General features: G+C 35.3%; 2 protein-coding genes across 6 annotated transcripts; both read left to right on the forward strand.

Moving 5' to 3' along the window:
• Positions 1-261: 261 nt before the first annotated feature.
• Positions 262-5,712, forward strand: prkag3a (protein kinase, AMP-activated, gamma 3a non-catalytic subunit). 5 transcript variants are annotated; one of them, XM_065254174.1, is made up of 13 exons: positions 262-600; positions 1,415-1,451; positions 1,667-1,767; positions 1,907-1,988; positions 2,073-2,131; positions 2,278-2,338; positions 2,704-2,758; positions 3,360-3,486; positions 3,599-3,764; positions 3,855-3,892; positions 4,175-4,321; positions 4,389-4,559; positions 5,269-5,712. In XM_065254174.1, exons 2-12 carry the CDS (start codon positions 1,439-1,441, stop codon positions 4,503-4,505), a joined length of 966 nt encoding a protein of 321 aa, XP_065110246.1. In that variant the 5' UTR covers positions 262-600; positions 1,415-1,438; the 3' UTR covers positions 4,506-4,559; positions 5,269-5,712. The 5 variants fall into 5 exon arrangements, with proteins under 5 accessions (XP_065110246.1, XP_065110243.1, XP_065110244.1 ...); XM_065254171.1 differs by having other exon boundaries at positions 262-566; XM_065254172.1 differs by having other exon boundaries at positions 262-566; positions 4,389-4,482.
• Positions 5,713-6,444: 732 nt separating this feature from the next.
• On the forward strand, positions 6,445-16,465 carry retreg2 (reticulophagy regulator family member 2). The gene is made up of 9 exons (XM_065254177.2): positions 6,445-6,738; positions 7,954-8,057; positions 8,147-8,177; positions 9,842-9,971; positions 10,408-10,492; positions 10,652-10,789; positions 10,986-11,074; positions 11,177-11,312; positions 13,170-16,465. The coding sequence occupies exons 1-9, from the start codon at positions 6,506-6,508 to the stop codon at positions 13,874-13,876; spliced, it is 1,653 nt and encodes a 550-aa protein (XP_065110249.1). The 5' UTR covers positions 6,445-6,505; the 3' UTR covers positions 13,877-16,465.
• Positions 16,466-16,649: the final 184 nt, after the last annotated feature.

Here is a 16,649-nt window from a genome sequence, read left to right on the forward strand (position 1 = left end):
CGTCATAAACGTGACAAACTTTAAATATAGCCTAAAATCCATTTTTATATTATGTGAACTTAAACAATAACCCTAGATTAGCTTATAATTGTGTGGAAAAAATGTGAATAGTTTGTCAGTGCCAACAAATTCATGTTTATTTACAATAAAATAGTTTAAACGCTTGTCCAAATAAACGGTGTCGATTCACCAAGTCATTGGCAAAGTTAATTTTGGACCCTTCATCATAACGTCAGCGCACAACAGGCAGCGGGGGAGTGTCGCGCGCATTTCGCGGAGGGCACGCGCTATATTTGGAATACCCTGCGCGCGCTCCGGCATTCCTGCTCTTGCGCTGTCAGTGCGTGTCAGACCTTTACGCCAATTTTAACCGGACGTCTACAGCAATAGCCTAAAATAAGTCCTCTCCTGACCGACGCCTGGTCCGTCCATCGCGTCCTCCCGCGTTTAAAGAGTGCGTCTTGTCTTAAATGTTCCTAGTCATATAGCACGTAGCGGAGCGCACTCCGCGCGCATGCGCTGTGCCCGGAGCAAAAGAACAAGCGCAAATGGATAGCAGCACGCAGGTAGGTGACAGTATGGACTCGCATACGACAGCAGGTAATAGCGTGAAGGCTTTCTCCCTGGTGAATATTCGCGACTGGGGCATGAAGTATGAAATATGCACGATAAATTAACAGTTTGGCTGACATAAAGTAACGTTACCATCCTTTCTAAAAGCAATTGAAACCATCAGAAATCATAAAAAATAAGAAATAACAACCAAAACGCAATTTCTAGAGTAATTTGTCATTATTTTACAGCTAATGGTGTCAAATTTGTAATTTAATCTAGTAAAATGAGTAAAGATGGTATTCTTTGAAGATCCTTTGAGTATCCAAGGATACCATGTTGTGTATGGTAACTACACAATATGACAATAATACATCTTGTTCTTTAAGTGTTGCGTAAACTAAAGGCCATGCTATATGAATACAGTATATATCATAGAGTACCATGGTAAACTCATACTTTTTGTAAGTTACGTTCTGGAGTAACCATAATGAAAATGACTATTGTCATGATGCATGCTCATGTTGTTACAAACCTGTATTTCTTTGTTTTGATGCACACGAAGGAAGAATGTTGTAACCAAACCGTTTATGAGCCCCATTCACTTTCATAGTATTCTTTTTCCCTACTATAAAAGTGAATGGTGCTCATGACCGATTTGGTTAAAAGCATTCCTCAAAATATCTTCCTTTGTGTTTATCAGAACAAATAAATTTATACCGGTTTGTAACTAAATGAGCGTGAGTAAATTATGCCTTTTTTTTGTGAACTATCCCTTTAACATGAATGTGTAATTTATATATTTATATTTATGTACACTATATGCTATACTTACATTATGTGTGATTTAATTTTCTGGCAGGAAGATTGCCATGAGGACCATATAATGAACAGTACAGGTAGGGCAATGTCCACAGTTCATAAAGCTGTTAAATCACTAGCATCAGATAGACCAACTAACACAAAATGTTACATTTTTGTAATATTTTACATGTATATATTTTTGCAATATTTACTTAATACATCTAAAATATCTCTTGCATGTCATTTTGATGTAAGATGGAGCTCTGACCTTGAATATCAGTGTCACAAGCATGTCTCCTATTTCTTATAGATCCAAATGCAGAAGCTTATATGACCTTCATGAAAAAACATTGTTGTTATGATGCTATTCCTACCAGCTGCAAACTGGTCATTTTTGACACCTCATTGCAGGTTGGGATGCAGTATATCTAAATCTAAATGCATATATTTAAATGCATAAATATACATTTATTATTGCATACATTTGATTGTAAATAATAACAATTTATGCTACATATTTATATGTGATGCATCTTTTGTACTGAAACAGGTAAAGAAAGCCTTTTTTGCTTTAGTAGCCAATGGTCTCCGAGCTGCCCCGCTATGGGATAACAAGCAGCAGAAATTTGTGGGTAAGACCTCTAAACATGTGCATGGTCCTTTTGCATCAGAATACATGCATTAGTTGATTTTCCTCCTTATCGACAACTACACAGGTATGCTGACTATCACAGATTTTATCAACATTCTTCATCGGTATTATAAGTCACCTTTGGTAGGTTGATTTTTCACTGCGGTTACATCTGTTAACTTTCTAGATTAACATTACTATCTAATCAGAAAATATTTTGAGATATTGGTAATACAGAATTGGTAAATGCGTATTATGCATTACAGTGTATGTTTCTTTCTTCTATATAGGTTCAGATCTATGAACTGGAGGAGCACAAGATTGAGACATGGAGAGGTGATTCATTTCAAAGTAAATAATCTCAGATCATGGTGAGATGTTGCATCACACATTTTGGGGTGGAGCCACGTTCCTTGTATAAGTCACCGTGGCCAACCCAGAGGAGAGCCTTTATTTATTTCTGTCTTAAAGGAACATGGGTCTGTTTTGCTGAGCTGCTGCATAGATTAGTTGTAAAACATTGCATTAGTAATGCAGAAGGTCTTGGGTTCGATTCCAGATCTATCTATCTATCTATCTATCTATCTATCTATCTATCTATCTATCTATCTATCTATCTATCTATCTATCTATCTATCTATCTATCTATCTATCTATCTATCTATCTATCTATCCTATTCCTAATGTCTCACTCTTGATCTTTTTCTTGTTTGTAGATGTCTACCTGCAGTATCACAAACAAAATCTTATCAGCATCTCCCCTAATGCAAGGTATATAAATTTTAAAGAGCTTGATTGTATCGTTTTCTTTAAAATGGTGCATGCAAAATAATATACCCAATGACTAATATATGTAAAAATAAATGTGCCCTGGACCATATACACACTCATTATTCGCATGGGTATATTTGTAGCAACAGCCAACGCTACATTGTATTGTTCAAAATTATCGATTTTTTATTTTTATGCCAAAATCATTAGGATATTAAAGGCTTATCATAAATCATTTAGCCATGTGTCATTCTAAACCACCCGAGTCCTTTGATTGTTTTAATTTTTTTGATATTTTGTGACTGTCCCATAGACTCTTTTTTTACTATCGTAAATATATAAAAAATGTCATTATCATTAGTAATCATGTGTTGCTAAGGACAACTTTAAAGGCGATTTTCTCAATATTTACATTTTATGCACCCTCAGAATCCAGATTTTTAAATAGTTGTATCTCAGCCAAATATTGTCCTGATAAACCATACATCAATGAAAAGCTTATTTATTCAATTGACCTTATGACTGGTTTTGTGGTCCAGGGTCACAAATATATTATATTAAGTATGTAGTGTACCATTCTCTCATTTCTTTCTGCACACAGCCTCTTTGACGCAGTCTACTCTTTACTGAAACACAAAATCCACAGGCTTCCAGTTATCGATCCAGAATCTGGAAATGTCCTTCACATACTCACCCATAAGAGAATCCTCAAGTTCCTTTATTTATTTGTAAGAGGATTTCATTCACAAATAAAATTTCACTTGTCATTATTTACTTTTCCACTAACTTACATTGAAACTCGTGCTCTCTCTCTCTTTCGCTCTCTCTCTCACACTCCAGGGACCCACAATACCAAAGCCATATTTTTTGCAGAAGAAAATTAAAGATGCAGGTATAGGAACGTTCAGAGATATAGCTACCGTCCAGCAGACCGCCACCGTCTATGATGCTCTGTCTGTGTTTGTTGATCGACGAGTGTCTGCCCTTCCTGTTGTGGATGAGAATGGTACCCAACCAAAAAAAACGCTGTCTTTAACCAGATTTATTTTACTAAAAAATGGACAGTAATATTTCTTTGACTGTTTTTTTTCACTAGGTAGGGTGGTCGCTCTGTATTCCAGATTTGACGTGATTGTAAGAATCATTTTAATTTCTTTTAAATTTTTGTTAGCTTAAATACATTCCTATCAATACTGTCCTGTGATAACCCAGCTAAAGTCATTTTTTTGTGATTTACTGTTTTCTACATAATGTTAAGAACATATTGATATCTTTAATATTGACTGATTAAGGCCACAAATGAGTAAAATCAAACTTTGGTGACTTTAGCCTGGATTTCACAGGCAGGGTCACACATGTCTATGCTATGATATCAACACGAGTGAACCGTTTTTGTGGCCCTGGTTTATTTATCAGAATCTTGCAGCACAGAAAACGTACAATAACCTGAGCATGAGCATGCAGGAAGCGCTGCGGAGGAGGCGATGTTACGTGGAAGGGGTGATAAAATGTTACCCTGACGAAACTCTGGAAACTGTTATTGACAGAATAGTCAAAGCAGAGGTAAGCATGTTTGAATTGTTTATGTATTTGTTACATGCATTGTTTTTAATTTTTGATTTGTGTCCAGGTCCATAGGCTGGTGCTTGTGGACAGAAATGACGTGGTTCGGGGAATCATCTCTCTCTCTGACCTGCTGCAGGCTATAGTCTTATCACCCGCAGGTATTGATGCTCTGTTTTCCTAATCTGAGAGGATATAATCCTCCTCTTCATTCATCTAACCAACCCGTATAATCCAGGTAGGCTTTTCTTTGCTTGCTTATGTTGACTAACTTTGCCAACTTGTGCATTGCTACTGCTTATTAAATGCAATATTTTCCACCTTTATTTTCCAAAGTTGCAGGGGCCAACAAATGCCTCTTATTTTTCTGTATAATATTTTTACTGATTTACTGATGACATCATGGTTTCTGTGTACTTCCCATAATACACCTTACAATGTTAAGGGATTATTCCAAAATAATCCCCTGCATTTGGTATTCATATGCAGTGAGCAATGGAAATGATGAAAATTCCTTTATATGAAATGCTTATGTATCCGGTTCTCGTTTGTTTGTTATCTTTGTATGTGACCTTTTTGTTTGTGGTATGAATAGCTGAATGTTTGAGAATACCCATATGGGTCAGGGATGTGACCCTGTGTGCCTTTGTTGTTGTCATTTAACCCCAGTGCAGTTGAAAACATAGTATAGTGTTACAAAACGCTGGGTTTCTATGCTGGAAGTCACCTATTTTTGTGATAATATCATATTTACACTTTTAATAAAAGGCTTTAGATTGAATAATACACTTTTAAATCAATAAATGCATTATAGTTGATATCATACTTTGATATATATTGTATTTTAGTATTTATAGTACTCCATGGCACTGCCCATTAAAGTACCTTCAAGCAAACATTATATTACCATAGTACTAAAATTCTCTTATTCTCTCATTCTGTTTCAGGTTTTGAAAGTGGATGAAGTATGACTGTGGCCAAGAATGAAGATAATGAAATATATCCCTGCAAAATATTTACATAGCATAATTTTTTATTTTATACAGTATGTTGTTTTAATGTTGTCATTGTGTTATGCTGTCTGTTAAGGTTGCGTGTGTACAATAAACAATGATACATTTCTTATTTAATATGTTTTACAATAACAATATTTTCACAGAAAACAACTGTTTTCTTGTATGTATGAGGACACGTGAGCTTGGGTTTTGATCAAATTGATCTCATTTGCCTTTGTGGGCTAAATGTATTGTTAGAATATCATTTGTTTTTGTAATAAATTATTTACTGCAATATTTTGCTTGCATCCCACAATGCAATGAATTTGAAGTTGATTTTCAATGTGATGAATGAAGCAATATCTTAAAATATCAATAAATACCTAATTTTTTTTTTTACATTTTGTGACTCATTTAATCAATATGGCTAAGATTTTTGTACACAAAAAGCAAAATAAATTTTCTTCCCATTATGGGCACCTTTGGTGATGAAATAATGTAAACAAAGTAGCATACTACTTTTCATCACTACATACTTTTGCTATTCTTCTAGACTTTTTGCCAATTACTATTGCACCTGTTTAATTTATTTATTTCCAAAATAAAATAAAATAAAATAATTTTGCTAATAACAAAAATGTCTTTAGTTCAAATGTTTTTTTTTTTTTTAAATTCAGAGTAGTTTGTATTGAAATAGCTATATTTCGTTGAATATACAAAATTCTGAGTGAGAAAATTAAAAGGTAATGCTAAATAACAAAAACGTCAATTCCGTTAATAAATTTTTTCATTTAAGAATTATTCTTAAATATTTATATTGTAAGGCATTATTAAATTGTAGTTGAATGCTAAATTTTATTCCAAGTAAATCAAAATACGAAATAACATAACGTCATTTCTACTTCATTTTAAAAAATATTTCTAATTAAATAAATTACATTTTTAAATTCTAATTTCATGAAAAACACAAAATTCTAATTAAACAAATAAAACAAAATATTGTTTAATGCACGTGTTGTGGATATCGCCAGCAGATGTCACCCGCGGTAAACAGTACGCACGTGACACCGCAACAGCCTGTAAAATCCCCTCTGTCGGTGTTTTTGTTTTTTCTAATAAATCGTGACGCGTGTCTTCTAACCAAACCCCGTGATCAACACGCACAACAAACAAAAGTGGATCAGTGAAAATGGCGAGTAGCGAGGAGGAGGCGAGCGCGGCTCTGGAGGCCTGGTTCCCCGCACCTGGTAGCGGAGTCAGCAGCGAGGACGAGCCTGAGCCCGAGCTGAGGCTGCTGCGGGAGCGGCTACGCGGGTGGCTGTCGCAGTACGAGCGCGCGCTGATCTTCGCGCAGCGGCTGCTGGTGTGGGAGAGGCCGCTGCATAGTAGCGTAGCCGCGCTCCTGCTTAATACCGCTTTTTGGTGAGAGTTTAGCCTGTTAATCCTGATGACTGGTTAGTTATCTGGTTAATGGATGGGCCGGATTAAAGTTCCCTCGTGTTTCTGCACGTCAGACTTGTTTTGCCATGATATTACTATGATGCATTTGGACATTTACCATTGTCATTGTAACTGGACATGGTTATTGTTGTTATGCTAATAACGTTACCATAGTATTATTTAAAGTACCATGGTGTATAAGTACGATAGTCATACAGTACAATGGTATTACTACAGTAGTCATTCTATTATTATGGTAGTACCATAGTATTTTTAAAGTAAATTGGTCTATGAATATGGTAATCATACAGTACCGTAATACTATGATTTTTTTTTTGCATTCACCACGTGTTCAATATTGTTTTTATAGTAATAGCACAGTATTTTTTAAAGTACCATGGCATATAAATATGGTAATCACACAATACCATGGTAATACTGTTTCCTAGCATTCACTATGTTTTAGATACAGTCATTATGAAAATACCATACTTTGTCTCATGTTGTTTAAATACAGTGATAAAGCTGTTATTATGGTAATAACATAGTATTATTCAAAGCACCACAACATATGAATAAAACCATGCAGTACCATGGTATTACTATTTTTTTATTTGCATTCACCACATTTTAAATACTGTTATTATGGTATTATAACGGTATTCTTTAAAATATTATGGTGTATGAATCTGTTAATCACACAATACCGTGCTATTACTGTGTTTTTGGGCATTCACTATGTTTTAGATACAGCTATTATGAAAATACCATACCTTGCACCATGGCGTTTAAATACAGTAATAATATAGTATCATGGTATTACTGTAGTAATCCTGGACATTCACCATGTTTTGGATACTTTATTATGGTACTATTATAATAATAACAATAGTATTAATAATCAAATATATATATTATAAATAAAAATAGTATTCTTAAAAGTACCATGGTGTGTAAATATGGCAGTTATTTATGTACTGTAGTTTTATGTACTTTAAATGCCACGTTATATATCAAAATATAATAGCTTTACCATCTAATTCCATCACATATGCTGTAATGGACCTTTATATTAACTTTGACATACTTTTAGTTATTCATTGATTGATTGATTGATTGCACATATCAATACCAATAAGTATTGATGGATTATTGATGGAGAATTTGAGATTTTAAGTTGTTGTGTATATGTCCCAGGCTTCTTTCGTCGACATCATTGCGACCCTTGTTTCTCTTGAGCGTGTCTCTCATTGGACTGACGCTCCTGGAGAGATGGAAAGACAAGCTGCCGTTGATCTCTGGTAATGTATAAACACAAATATACTTAAATCACTATTTCAATATGTTGCAGAAGTAACGCAACTCTCATTTTCTCCTTCAATCTCAACAGCTTGGCATCCAGAGGTAGCTGTGGTCGAACGGTATGTATTTCGAAATGTCCCCTACGTGTCTCAACAGCGCGCACCCCTGTCCCTTAGCCTGTTAGGTTCATAATGTCATTCTGTTGTCGTACAGTAAAGTTCAGCACATTCTTAAACATGGACATTCCTGTGGGATGTGTGAATGCCTCTTACTGATAACATTGGCAGAAAACTATTTCATTCATGTCAAATATGTTACACTAGCAATGCAGCATAATTGCTTTGTGGTGTATTGAATGCATTTTAAAGGAATGCTCTGGGTTCAATATCAATTAAATGTCAAAACCAAATTGCTTTCAGGGTGGATTTACAATGAAAGTCCATAGGGAATATTTAATATGCACCAGTGTAAATATTAAAATACACACGGGGCGGTTTCCCGGACAGGGATTAGACTAGTTTAAATAAATTACTAAATAAATGTAAGAGCTTTCCAAACTGAAAACAACCTGCACTGACATATTTTAAAATACATCAGTGCTCTCTGTTTTGCCTAAAAATGCACACAAGTAATGTTTTTAGTAAGGCATGGTTATGATAAAATAATCCCTGCCCGGGAAACCACCCCATTGTGTTAAAGAATATCAACAATATTTAAACATTACAGCTTTAAACATAAGACTGAAACTGTATATGTTGAGAATATTCTGGATTGTTGAAAATATTCGGGATAACATAAAACACATGTGAAAAAACTATATCCCATTCAACAAAAAAATTTATTTGGCCAAAAATATGTTTTAAATATATTCTGAACACATTCTGTAGAAAGTAAAGCTTATTTAAATATATTTTATAATTTTTATTTTATTATATTTGTTAGTTTTTATCTCCATATATTAATATTTTTTAAATGTATTTTAGGGGCAACAAAAACATTTCTAATTTTACAACCCTTATGGAAAAATATATATTTTCCTGGCCGAAATAAAAAGTTTGTATAAAGTGTATAAAGTAAAGGTATGTATAAAATATAAAATTAAAAGTATATTTTTGCAGTTCAAAATATATTTAATAAATTTTTTTTTCAAACAAGTTTCTAACAAAAAAGTTTTTCTTTCAATACAAAAAATGGCCAAAAAAAAATTGGTCAAATAAATGTGAATTTTTTTATATTTTGAAATGTATTTAATGTTATATTTGAAAATATATTTTTTGCAGTATGGGATAACACTGTGCTAAAAGCTTTTTGATATTTTAAAGGTGCATTGTGTACATTTTAGAAGGATGCAATATAATATACATAACTGTATTATCAGTGGTGTAAAAAGAACTTAATAAATAACTGTATTGTTTTTATTACCTTCTGCATACACCGCGGGTCCCCTTACATGGAAATCGTCATGTTTACAGTAGCCCTAAACAGACAAACTGCTCTACAAAGCGCGTTTTGTCCCTATGTTGCGATGACTTGTTTGTCCTGTGTTGGCTACCATAGCTTCTTTATGCATTTCGAAAGGGAGGGGTGAGCTGTTGATGCAATTCACAGTCTCACCACTAGATGCATTTTAATGCAAAAACGTACATATTGTGCATTTAACTTTTTTAAATCCATAATATTCCTTAAAAATAAACAATATTTATCATAATTTAGCATATTTTGGTATTTAAGTTTGTGTCTTATAAAATAGATTTTTGTTATGTGTTCTGTTTTTTTTTTACAGAGAAATTATTTCAGATCAGCCCCGTCTGTTAAGTGTGGATGAACTGAGCCATCATCTAGCAGAAAGTTACTTGACGTTTATTCTGTACATTCAAGAAATGCTGCAGTATAAACGCCAAAATCACGGCAAGGTGAAACATTTGAAGTTTATCAAAAAACTATATGAAAACTTCATATACAGTATTTGTATTTTTGCTTGATTAACATTGCAAAATGACAATGGGAGTACTGTTTATAACTTTATTTAATACCATATTTACTGTATATATTGTTCATTTAAAATAAGTGCTGTTATACTAATATAAACTATACTTTAATGGAATCAGTTGGTAATGATGATACTGAAATTCATCATGATATTATTTGGTACCCAAAAGTAATTCCATAGTTGTACCATTGGTACTATTTCTTTGTAACCAAAGTTATGCGTGTGTTTTTTATTGAACAAATCCTTCATGGAAAGCAGAAAGATATTTACAATATAAAATCAATTGTAAAGTTTTTAATCACATCGATTTTATGTCCAGACAGGTTTTATAGTACTAAGCTTTCTTTCTTTGTCATCAGTTCTGTATCATGATGTGCTCTGGATGTTTTCTGATGGCCATGGTTGGACATTACATTCCCGGGATTATGATCTCCTACATTATATGTAAGTAAAGTTCCTCCCTATGCATCTGACCCGTACACATCTGAGAGAATTACGCAACACAAACTTTTCAAATCCACCTCTGCATTTACAAAAGGCTAAATTGAATTAGTTTGTGATTAATAGAGGTTTAATGTGTTTTCTTCTTTGTCCTGCTATCAGTGTTAAGTGTATTGCTGTGGCCGCTGGTTGTTTATCATGAGCTCATTCAGAAGATGTACACCGGTCTCGAACCCATCCTGATGAAACTCGACTACAGCATGAAAGGAGAGAGACAGCGGCGTAAATACGATAAGAAAAGTGAGTGAGGCTTCTTATCTTAATAAATAAAGACAAAGTTGTTAAGAATGAGTGAAATTGGATCTCGGGTTAGATTTTTAGGTTTGACTGCCGTATCCAATAATAAAGGTTGAAGAAAATGTTTTGTTATTTCAGAGGATACTGGTTTTTGAATGGTTTGTATTCTTTGTGTTTGTGTGTATATGTGTATATATAGAGCTGAAGAAAGAGCAAGAAGAGGGAGATGAGCCAAGTGCAGAAACCGAGAGCGACAGCGAGGAAGAACTGTCCTGCTTTGCCCCGACTGTAAGTGTTTTTTAAGCTACGGGGACTTTGTTTTATGTCCTATGATGGGTCAGTTTTTAGGTAAATTATGCAACTGATAAATTTGATGATTTCTTGGAGCAGGTTGATGTTAAGACCACAGCTCTGGCGATGGCCATCACAGACTCTGAGCTGTCTGATGAGGAGGCGTCCATACTGGAGAGTGGAGGTTTCTCAGTATCCCGAGCCACAACCCCACAGCTTACAGACGTCTCTGAAGGTACTCGATGCAAAACATACTTTATCATTTGGATACCTTTCTCAAAATCTGTTTTGAAACAGCTCTACTATATGTTAGATAAACTTGGAATGAATATCTTATTATGTGTAACAGATTTTCGCCAAGCTTAACTATTAATAATCGATTTAGTAATCAGAGATGGCCACAAAACAAAGCAGTTACTTTAAAGTTGCTGTTTAACACAACATAACCTTTAGGTTTCAGTGAGGATAATTTTGTTTATTTTTCTGAAATGCTATTCAATGCATTAAGTGTGAGGCAATTTGAGATAAAATAAAAATGTCTGTTTTTAATAGTGTATTAACTCAAAATCATTCACTCATTTCCTGCCAGCCATTTGCCATTTGAAAAGTTGGGCGGCAGCATTTTTTGTGATTTTCACAAAAGTTTCACAAAATGCCTTTCAGGAAAATTTTCTTCTATAAATCAGTCCTTCCAGAAAAACGCACGTTTTTTTGTGATTGTTGCGGGCAAAAATCCTTGATCTTGTGGCACGTTTTTATAAAAAATGCGGGATATTTATGCAATTTTATGCTATAAAGTTGCAGGAACTGCGGGAACTTGCAAAAACTGCAGTTGGATGAAAAAGAGAAAAAAAGTGATTCCCCAAAACCCTGTTCTCATTCAGTGATGTTCACGTCGCGTAATTACGTCACTTCATAAAGTTCCCATGGCAACGGGGCATGGCTGTGCTTGTGTGAAGTAAATGCAAAATGTTTTAACTTTCTGCTAAGGTATATGTGACTTTTTACTACGAAAATGCAGGGATTATGAAATCATGCAAGCCCTGAATATTTTGCATGCAAAAATCTGCAATTTATGCGGCAAAAGTGAAAAATGCTTCCCTCGCATAAATATGCGGACTTTGGCTGATTATGCATTGAATGCATAATTGCGTTTTTCTGGAGGGACTGATCAATATATAAACATACAAATATATTAAATGAAAGAACAGACCCTCTCCTTTCAAACAAACAATAAACAAACAAACAAAACGGGGGGAAACCATTTGATCTTATCTATAATTTATTCTCTGCTTACAAACTCTTAAATATGGGTATTTTTCTAAAAAATTTTTTTTTTTGCAAAAAGCTTAAATAATTGCATTTTTGTGAAGTTTGTTTGTTAGAGATCAGATTTAGAACAATTATTAAAACATACACAGAGTTTGAAATTAGTAAATACATTTTTTGCTTCAGTTTTTTTACTTATAATTTGGGTAAGTGTGTCATCTATTGGATAATCGCGGTATTATAGATTAACATAAAACCTCATCAGGAACATGTTTTTTATGTAAAATGTTTTCTCTTAATTGATGAGATAACTCGTCAATGGCGGGGAAAGAGTTAAAATTTTAAGTAAATAGTCATAATTATTAATATTTGTTGCTAAGGACTGCAATTGGAAAACTTCAAAGGCGATTTTCTTAATATTTTGATTATTTTTGCACCCTTAGGTTGCCAGATTTTCAAATAGTTGTGTATCAGACAAATGTTGGGTCTCCTAAGCATGCCTACGCACAAATTTGTTCGTAAAATGCGTATTGATGTTTTATCTAACAAATCATGATTCAACAAAAACATTCATACTAAAATTTATTTTAAACGTATGCAATAACGTAAGAACCACTTCGACCATTGCAGAACATGCAAGTATTTTTTTCACATCACACAACTATTTTCCTAATGAAAAGCAAAAGAGCTTGAAATCATTCCGTGTTTCTCTCATATCGCTATATAAATTACACAAAATAAATAAATACTGCAACGTAAGTAATCGCACAATATTGTTCAGGCGAATTTTATTTTACTCTAGAAATTCATCTTTCCTCAACAGATCTGGATCAGCAAAGTGTACACAGCGAACCAGAAGAGGCGTTCAGCAGGGACCTAGCCGAGTTTCCGTCAGTGGACGAGTTGCCTTCCGTGGAGCCAGGTCTGTTTAATTTCCCCCTACGTGTCCTCGGGTCCGAACAGACCGGAGCTCCTGGCTCAGATCTCCAAGAGGAACCTCCATCCCCGGCCAGCCTCCTCATTCAGCACCTAGCATCCCCGCTTCACTTTGTCAACACGCACTTCAACGGACAAGCCGCGGGGGCGGAGCAAACCGTTGTGGGTACTGAAAAAGAGGGACGCATGTCGGCTGCTCGCTCGCTGGAGGCGCTGAGCGAGGAGATAGTGAGCACGGCTATCTCTACCGTAGTACAGAACACTCTTTCAGCCCTATTGCGGTCTACGGAGGCCAGCGAGGGCTCCTCCATGGCCTCCTTTCTTCCCACCGAGACCCCTCCTTGCCCGATGGAATCGTCCCTCGCCCAGGAAGCCGGCGTGGAGGAGGAAGACGTAGACGCGACGGAAGCGAGCACAGAGGAACAGCCAGACGTTACGCTCGTCCCTGCTGAAGAAGAGGACTTTGAACTACTGGACCAAAGTGAACTGGAACAGATGGATGAGGGGCTTGGGTTTGATGGACAGGAAGAGGGCGGGGCATCCGCAGACACGCCCCTAAGTAGTCACCAGACGGATGAACGGCAAGATTCCTAGCTTCCCACTCTAAACTGACCTTTTTATTTAAAGTCCATGTAGATACCGTATACTGACACGCACGTTTTGTGAACGGGAACGTTGCAGTCGACTGCCTTTTATTTTGTCGTCATGAATGAGATCACTGTGATCGTTGATGGGCTTGTGTTTCTTGAGCAGGTGAGTGTCATGTATCGCATGACAACAAATTCAAACTTTTTCATAGCAAACTGAATCATCTTTAGCCTCTAAAAATTGAACAATGAAACCCAAAATTGAAAAAGCTGTCATGATTTACTCAACCTATATGATTTTCATACTCAAAGATACAGAAAAGCAAACATTAATGCCATTTTTTTTTTGTGCAATGAAAGTGAATAGTGACCAGGAGCCGTCAAGCTTCAAAATTATATCCCCATCTGAATCCATACAACGTTTGGAATCAGAAGCGCATACAATTTTCACATTTATAGATCCTGATAGCCTCTGGTCCCCATTATTTTTCATTGCATTGAATTGCATGAACATTTTCTTTCTGTGTTGCACAAAATAAATCGTACAGGTGAGTAAACAATGCCAAAATTTGAGTTTTTGGGTGTCCTGCCCCTTTAAGACTAAAATAACTGAAATGTTTACCGTGTCTCTTGACAATGACCACAACTTTGCGATGGAAAACAGGAGCCCTCTCGTCTGCCAGTCCCATACAGACTGGATTTATTGGATTCAGGTCACGGGAACAAGCCACCTGGGTTGAGTTTTGTTTGATTGTCTGTGTTTCTTTTAAAGGTGGGGCTGGTAGTCTTGTTGAAAAGTTTAGTCCAGCTGCTTGTGATTTGATGGTCTTAACTTGTTGATAGTTTTGGAGGGGGCTGAACTGGGCCAGACTGAACTAGAAAATCTACTTGGCTAAATATAAAGCAGCTGAAACCAGCAAACCACATGAGGCTGGTTTAGGGGCGGTTTACATTTTGCGTATTTTGCGCGTGCATATACGTTATTTTGAATGTAGACGCGCGGTGCTGCAGCAAAATTTTTTTTTGACTTTTTTCGTTGAAAGCGCGTTGGAAAGGAGGAAAGTGCCGCGTGCGGTTTTAGACGCAAAATGTGAACCGCCTCATAAAATTTTATTTTAAATGCACATCCTCAATGAAGAGACATACGGATATTATTTCAAAAAATGATTTTTTCATAATAGATAAAGTAATATATTCTGGAATATACATCTATATATAAAAAAGTGGATTGTTGTATTTATTAAAATTGGTTAGAATGAAGAATAGTTCAGTCTTGCATAATTAATGAAGTTGCAAGGCTTGAATTCTGGGATAGCAAAAACAAAGCAAAGAGTGTAAACATTTAATTAACAGCTTAGCTTAGACAATTAAATGTAAAGCATTTTCTAACAATAGTCTTGAATTGAATATTGGATTGTGCCATTTACTTTTTGCGTTTTTGAAGTACTCGTCGAATTTCAGCACAAAATGATTGTGAATGCCGCGCACAGAATAGTAGCACACACTTATTTAGCCGTCCGAAAATATTCCCAGATCGTAATGCTTTGATTTTTGTCCGAAGAATTGAAAATTTAATCCAAACATATTAAAGGACACTTTTTATTTGTGCTCAGTTTTCGCAGGACATACGAATTTTCATTACATGCCAAAATAATTTGCGTTGTAAAATGTCACATCTCGCGGTCAAGATTGCCTAAAAATATAATTTTAAGTGATTAACTTAGGAGGAGGAGTTTGTGCATGGACTGAATCGTTTTCCCGTTTTTCGATTTCAACGAAAGATTGAGCCTTATTTCTGTTTACATTTGTAAGATGTAGACGATGTATGACCAACGTATTGACGTGTTTCTACAGTTTACACCATGTGAAACTCAAAGCGAAAATATTTTGGATTGTAACGTTTAATGTTTGTTTGCCTTCAAGACAGTTTCTCTCGATGACCATTATATGGCACTTGATGGGTATAGGATTTTAAGATCCGGTATAAATATATATTTTTATTTCAATTAATTATCATACTAAAGGGAAATATCTTTTAAACTGGAAACGTGTGTATAAAACCAATGTGTATATATTTAATGGCCTGTAACATGGTATACACCTTTTAAAATGGATGTTTTACAGACTTGTTCATTGGTTGGAGGCATGTTTACATTCCTCAATGTTGAAAGTCGAATTGCACCGCAACCTAACCAGGTGTGAAAACGTAAAACTGCTTAAATTGATTGGGCAATCAGGATTTTCAATATAATAAGTGCAATATAATTGGTCCAAAATATTACACCAAATATTTAATAATTCATGATTGGTAACTCATCACTCCTGGTTAGGACACCGTGTCAAAAAGTGTTTGTGGTTAGAGTCATTTCTATTGTTGGAGTGCATTTTGCTGATTCATGCAGGTTAGCAGATTTGTGTTTTAAAACGTTCACGGAGAGATTATGTTTATGTAATAGTGATTGTGTTTTGCTCATACTGTTACTGCTTTATGATCTATAAAAAAGCACTTAGCATTCAACTACAAATGTATCGTTGAATGTTCTTTTGTTTGGTCTTGCACACCCATAAATCTTTAATATGCTGATGTTTAACTTCATATGTTTTGTTTTTATTGCAAATGTGGTTTTCTATTTCGAACCCTTGTGTGTGTCACGATCCAGATAGCATTTGCTAAATGTGCTCATTGAGAGGTGAAGCCAGGCATGATGAAGGTCACACGAGGTAAAGGATGCATTTCGTGAGACCTGGCAACCGATGACATGGCAGATGGTCCGAAAGGG

Source organism: Paramisgurnus dabryanus, chromosome 4 (assembly GCF_030506205.2).
Source record: "Paramisgurnus dabryanus chromosome 4, PD_genome_1.1, whole genome shotgun sequence".
Classification (NCBI taxonomy): domain Eukaryota; kingdom Metazoa; phylum Chordata; class Actinopteri; order Cypriniformes; family Cobitidae; genus Paramisgurnus; species Paramisgurnus dabryanus.

What these genes read in the sequence shown, in the direction of transcription:
- prkag3a (XM_065254171.1), top strand. An exon ending in GAGAGGTGATTCATTTCAAA is followed by an intron (nt 2,339 to 2,703) that starts GTAAATAATCTC and finishes TCTTGTTTGTAG; the next exon opens with ATGTCTACCTGCAGTATCAC. An exon ending in ACAGAATAGTCAAAGCAGAG is followed by an intron (nt 4,322 to 4,388) that starts GTAAGCATGTTT and finishes ATTTGTGTCCAG; the next exon opens with GTCCATAGGCTGGTGCTTGT.
- retreg2 (XM_065254177.2), top strand. Translation starts at nt 6,506, where the DNA reads ATGGCGAGTAGCGAGGAGGAGGCGAGCGCGGCTCTGGAGGCCTGGTTC. An exon ending in CTGCTTAATACCGCTTTTTG is followed by an intron (nt 6,739 to 7,953) that starts GTGAGAGTTTAG and finishes TATATGTCCCAG; the next exon opens with GCTTCTTTCGTCGACATCAT. An exon ending in AACGCCAAAATCACGGCAAG is followed by an intron (nt 9,972 to 10,407) that starts GTGAAACATTTG and finishes CTTTGTCATCAG; the next exon opens with TTCTGTATCATGATGTGCTC.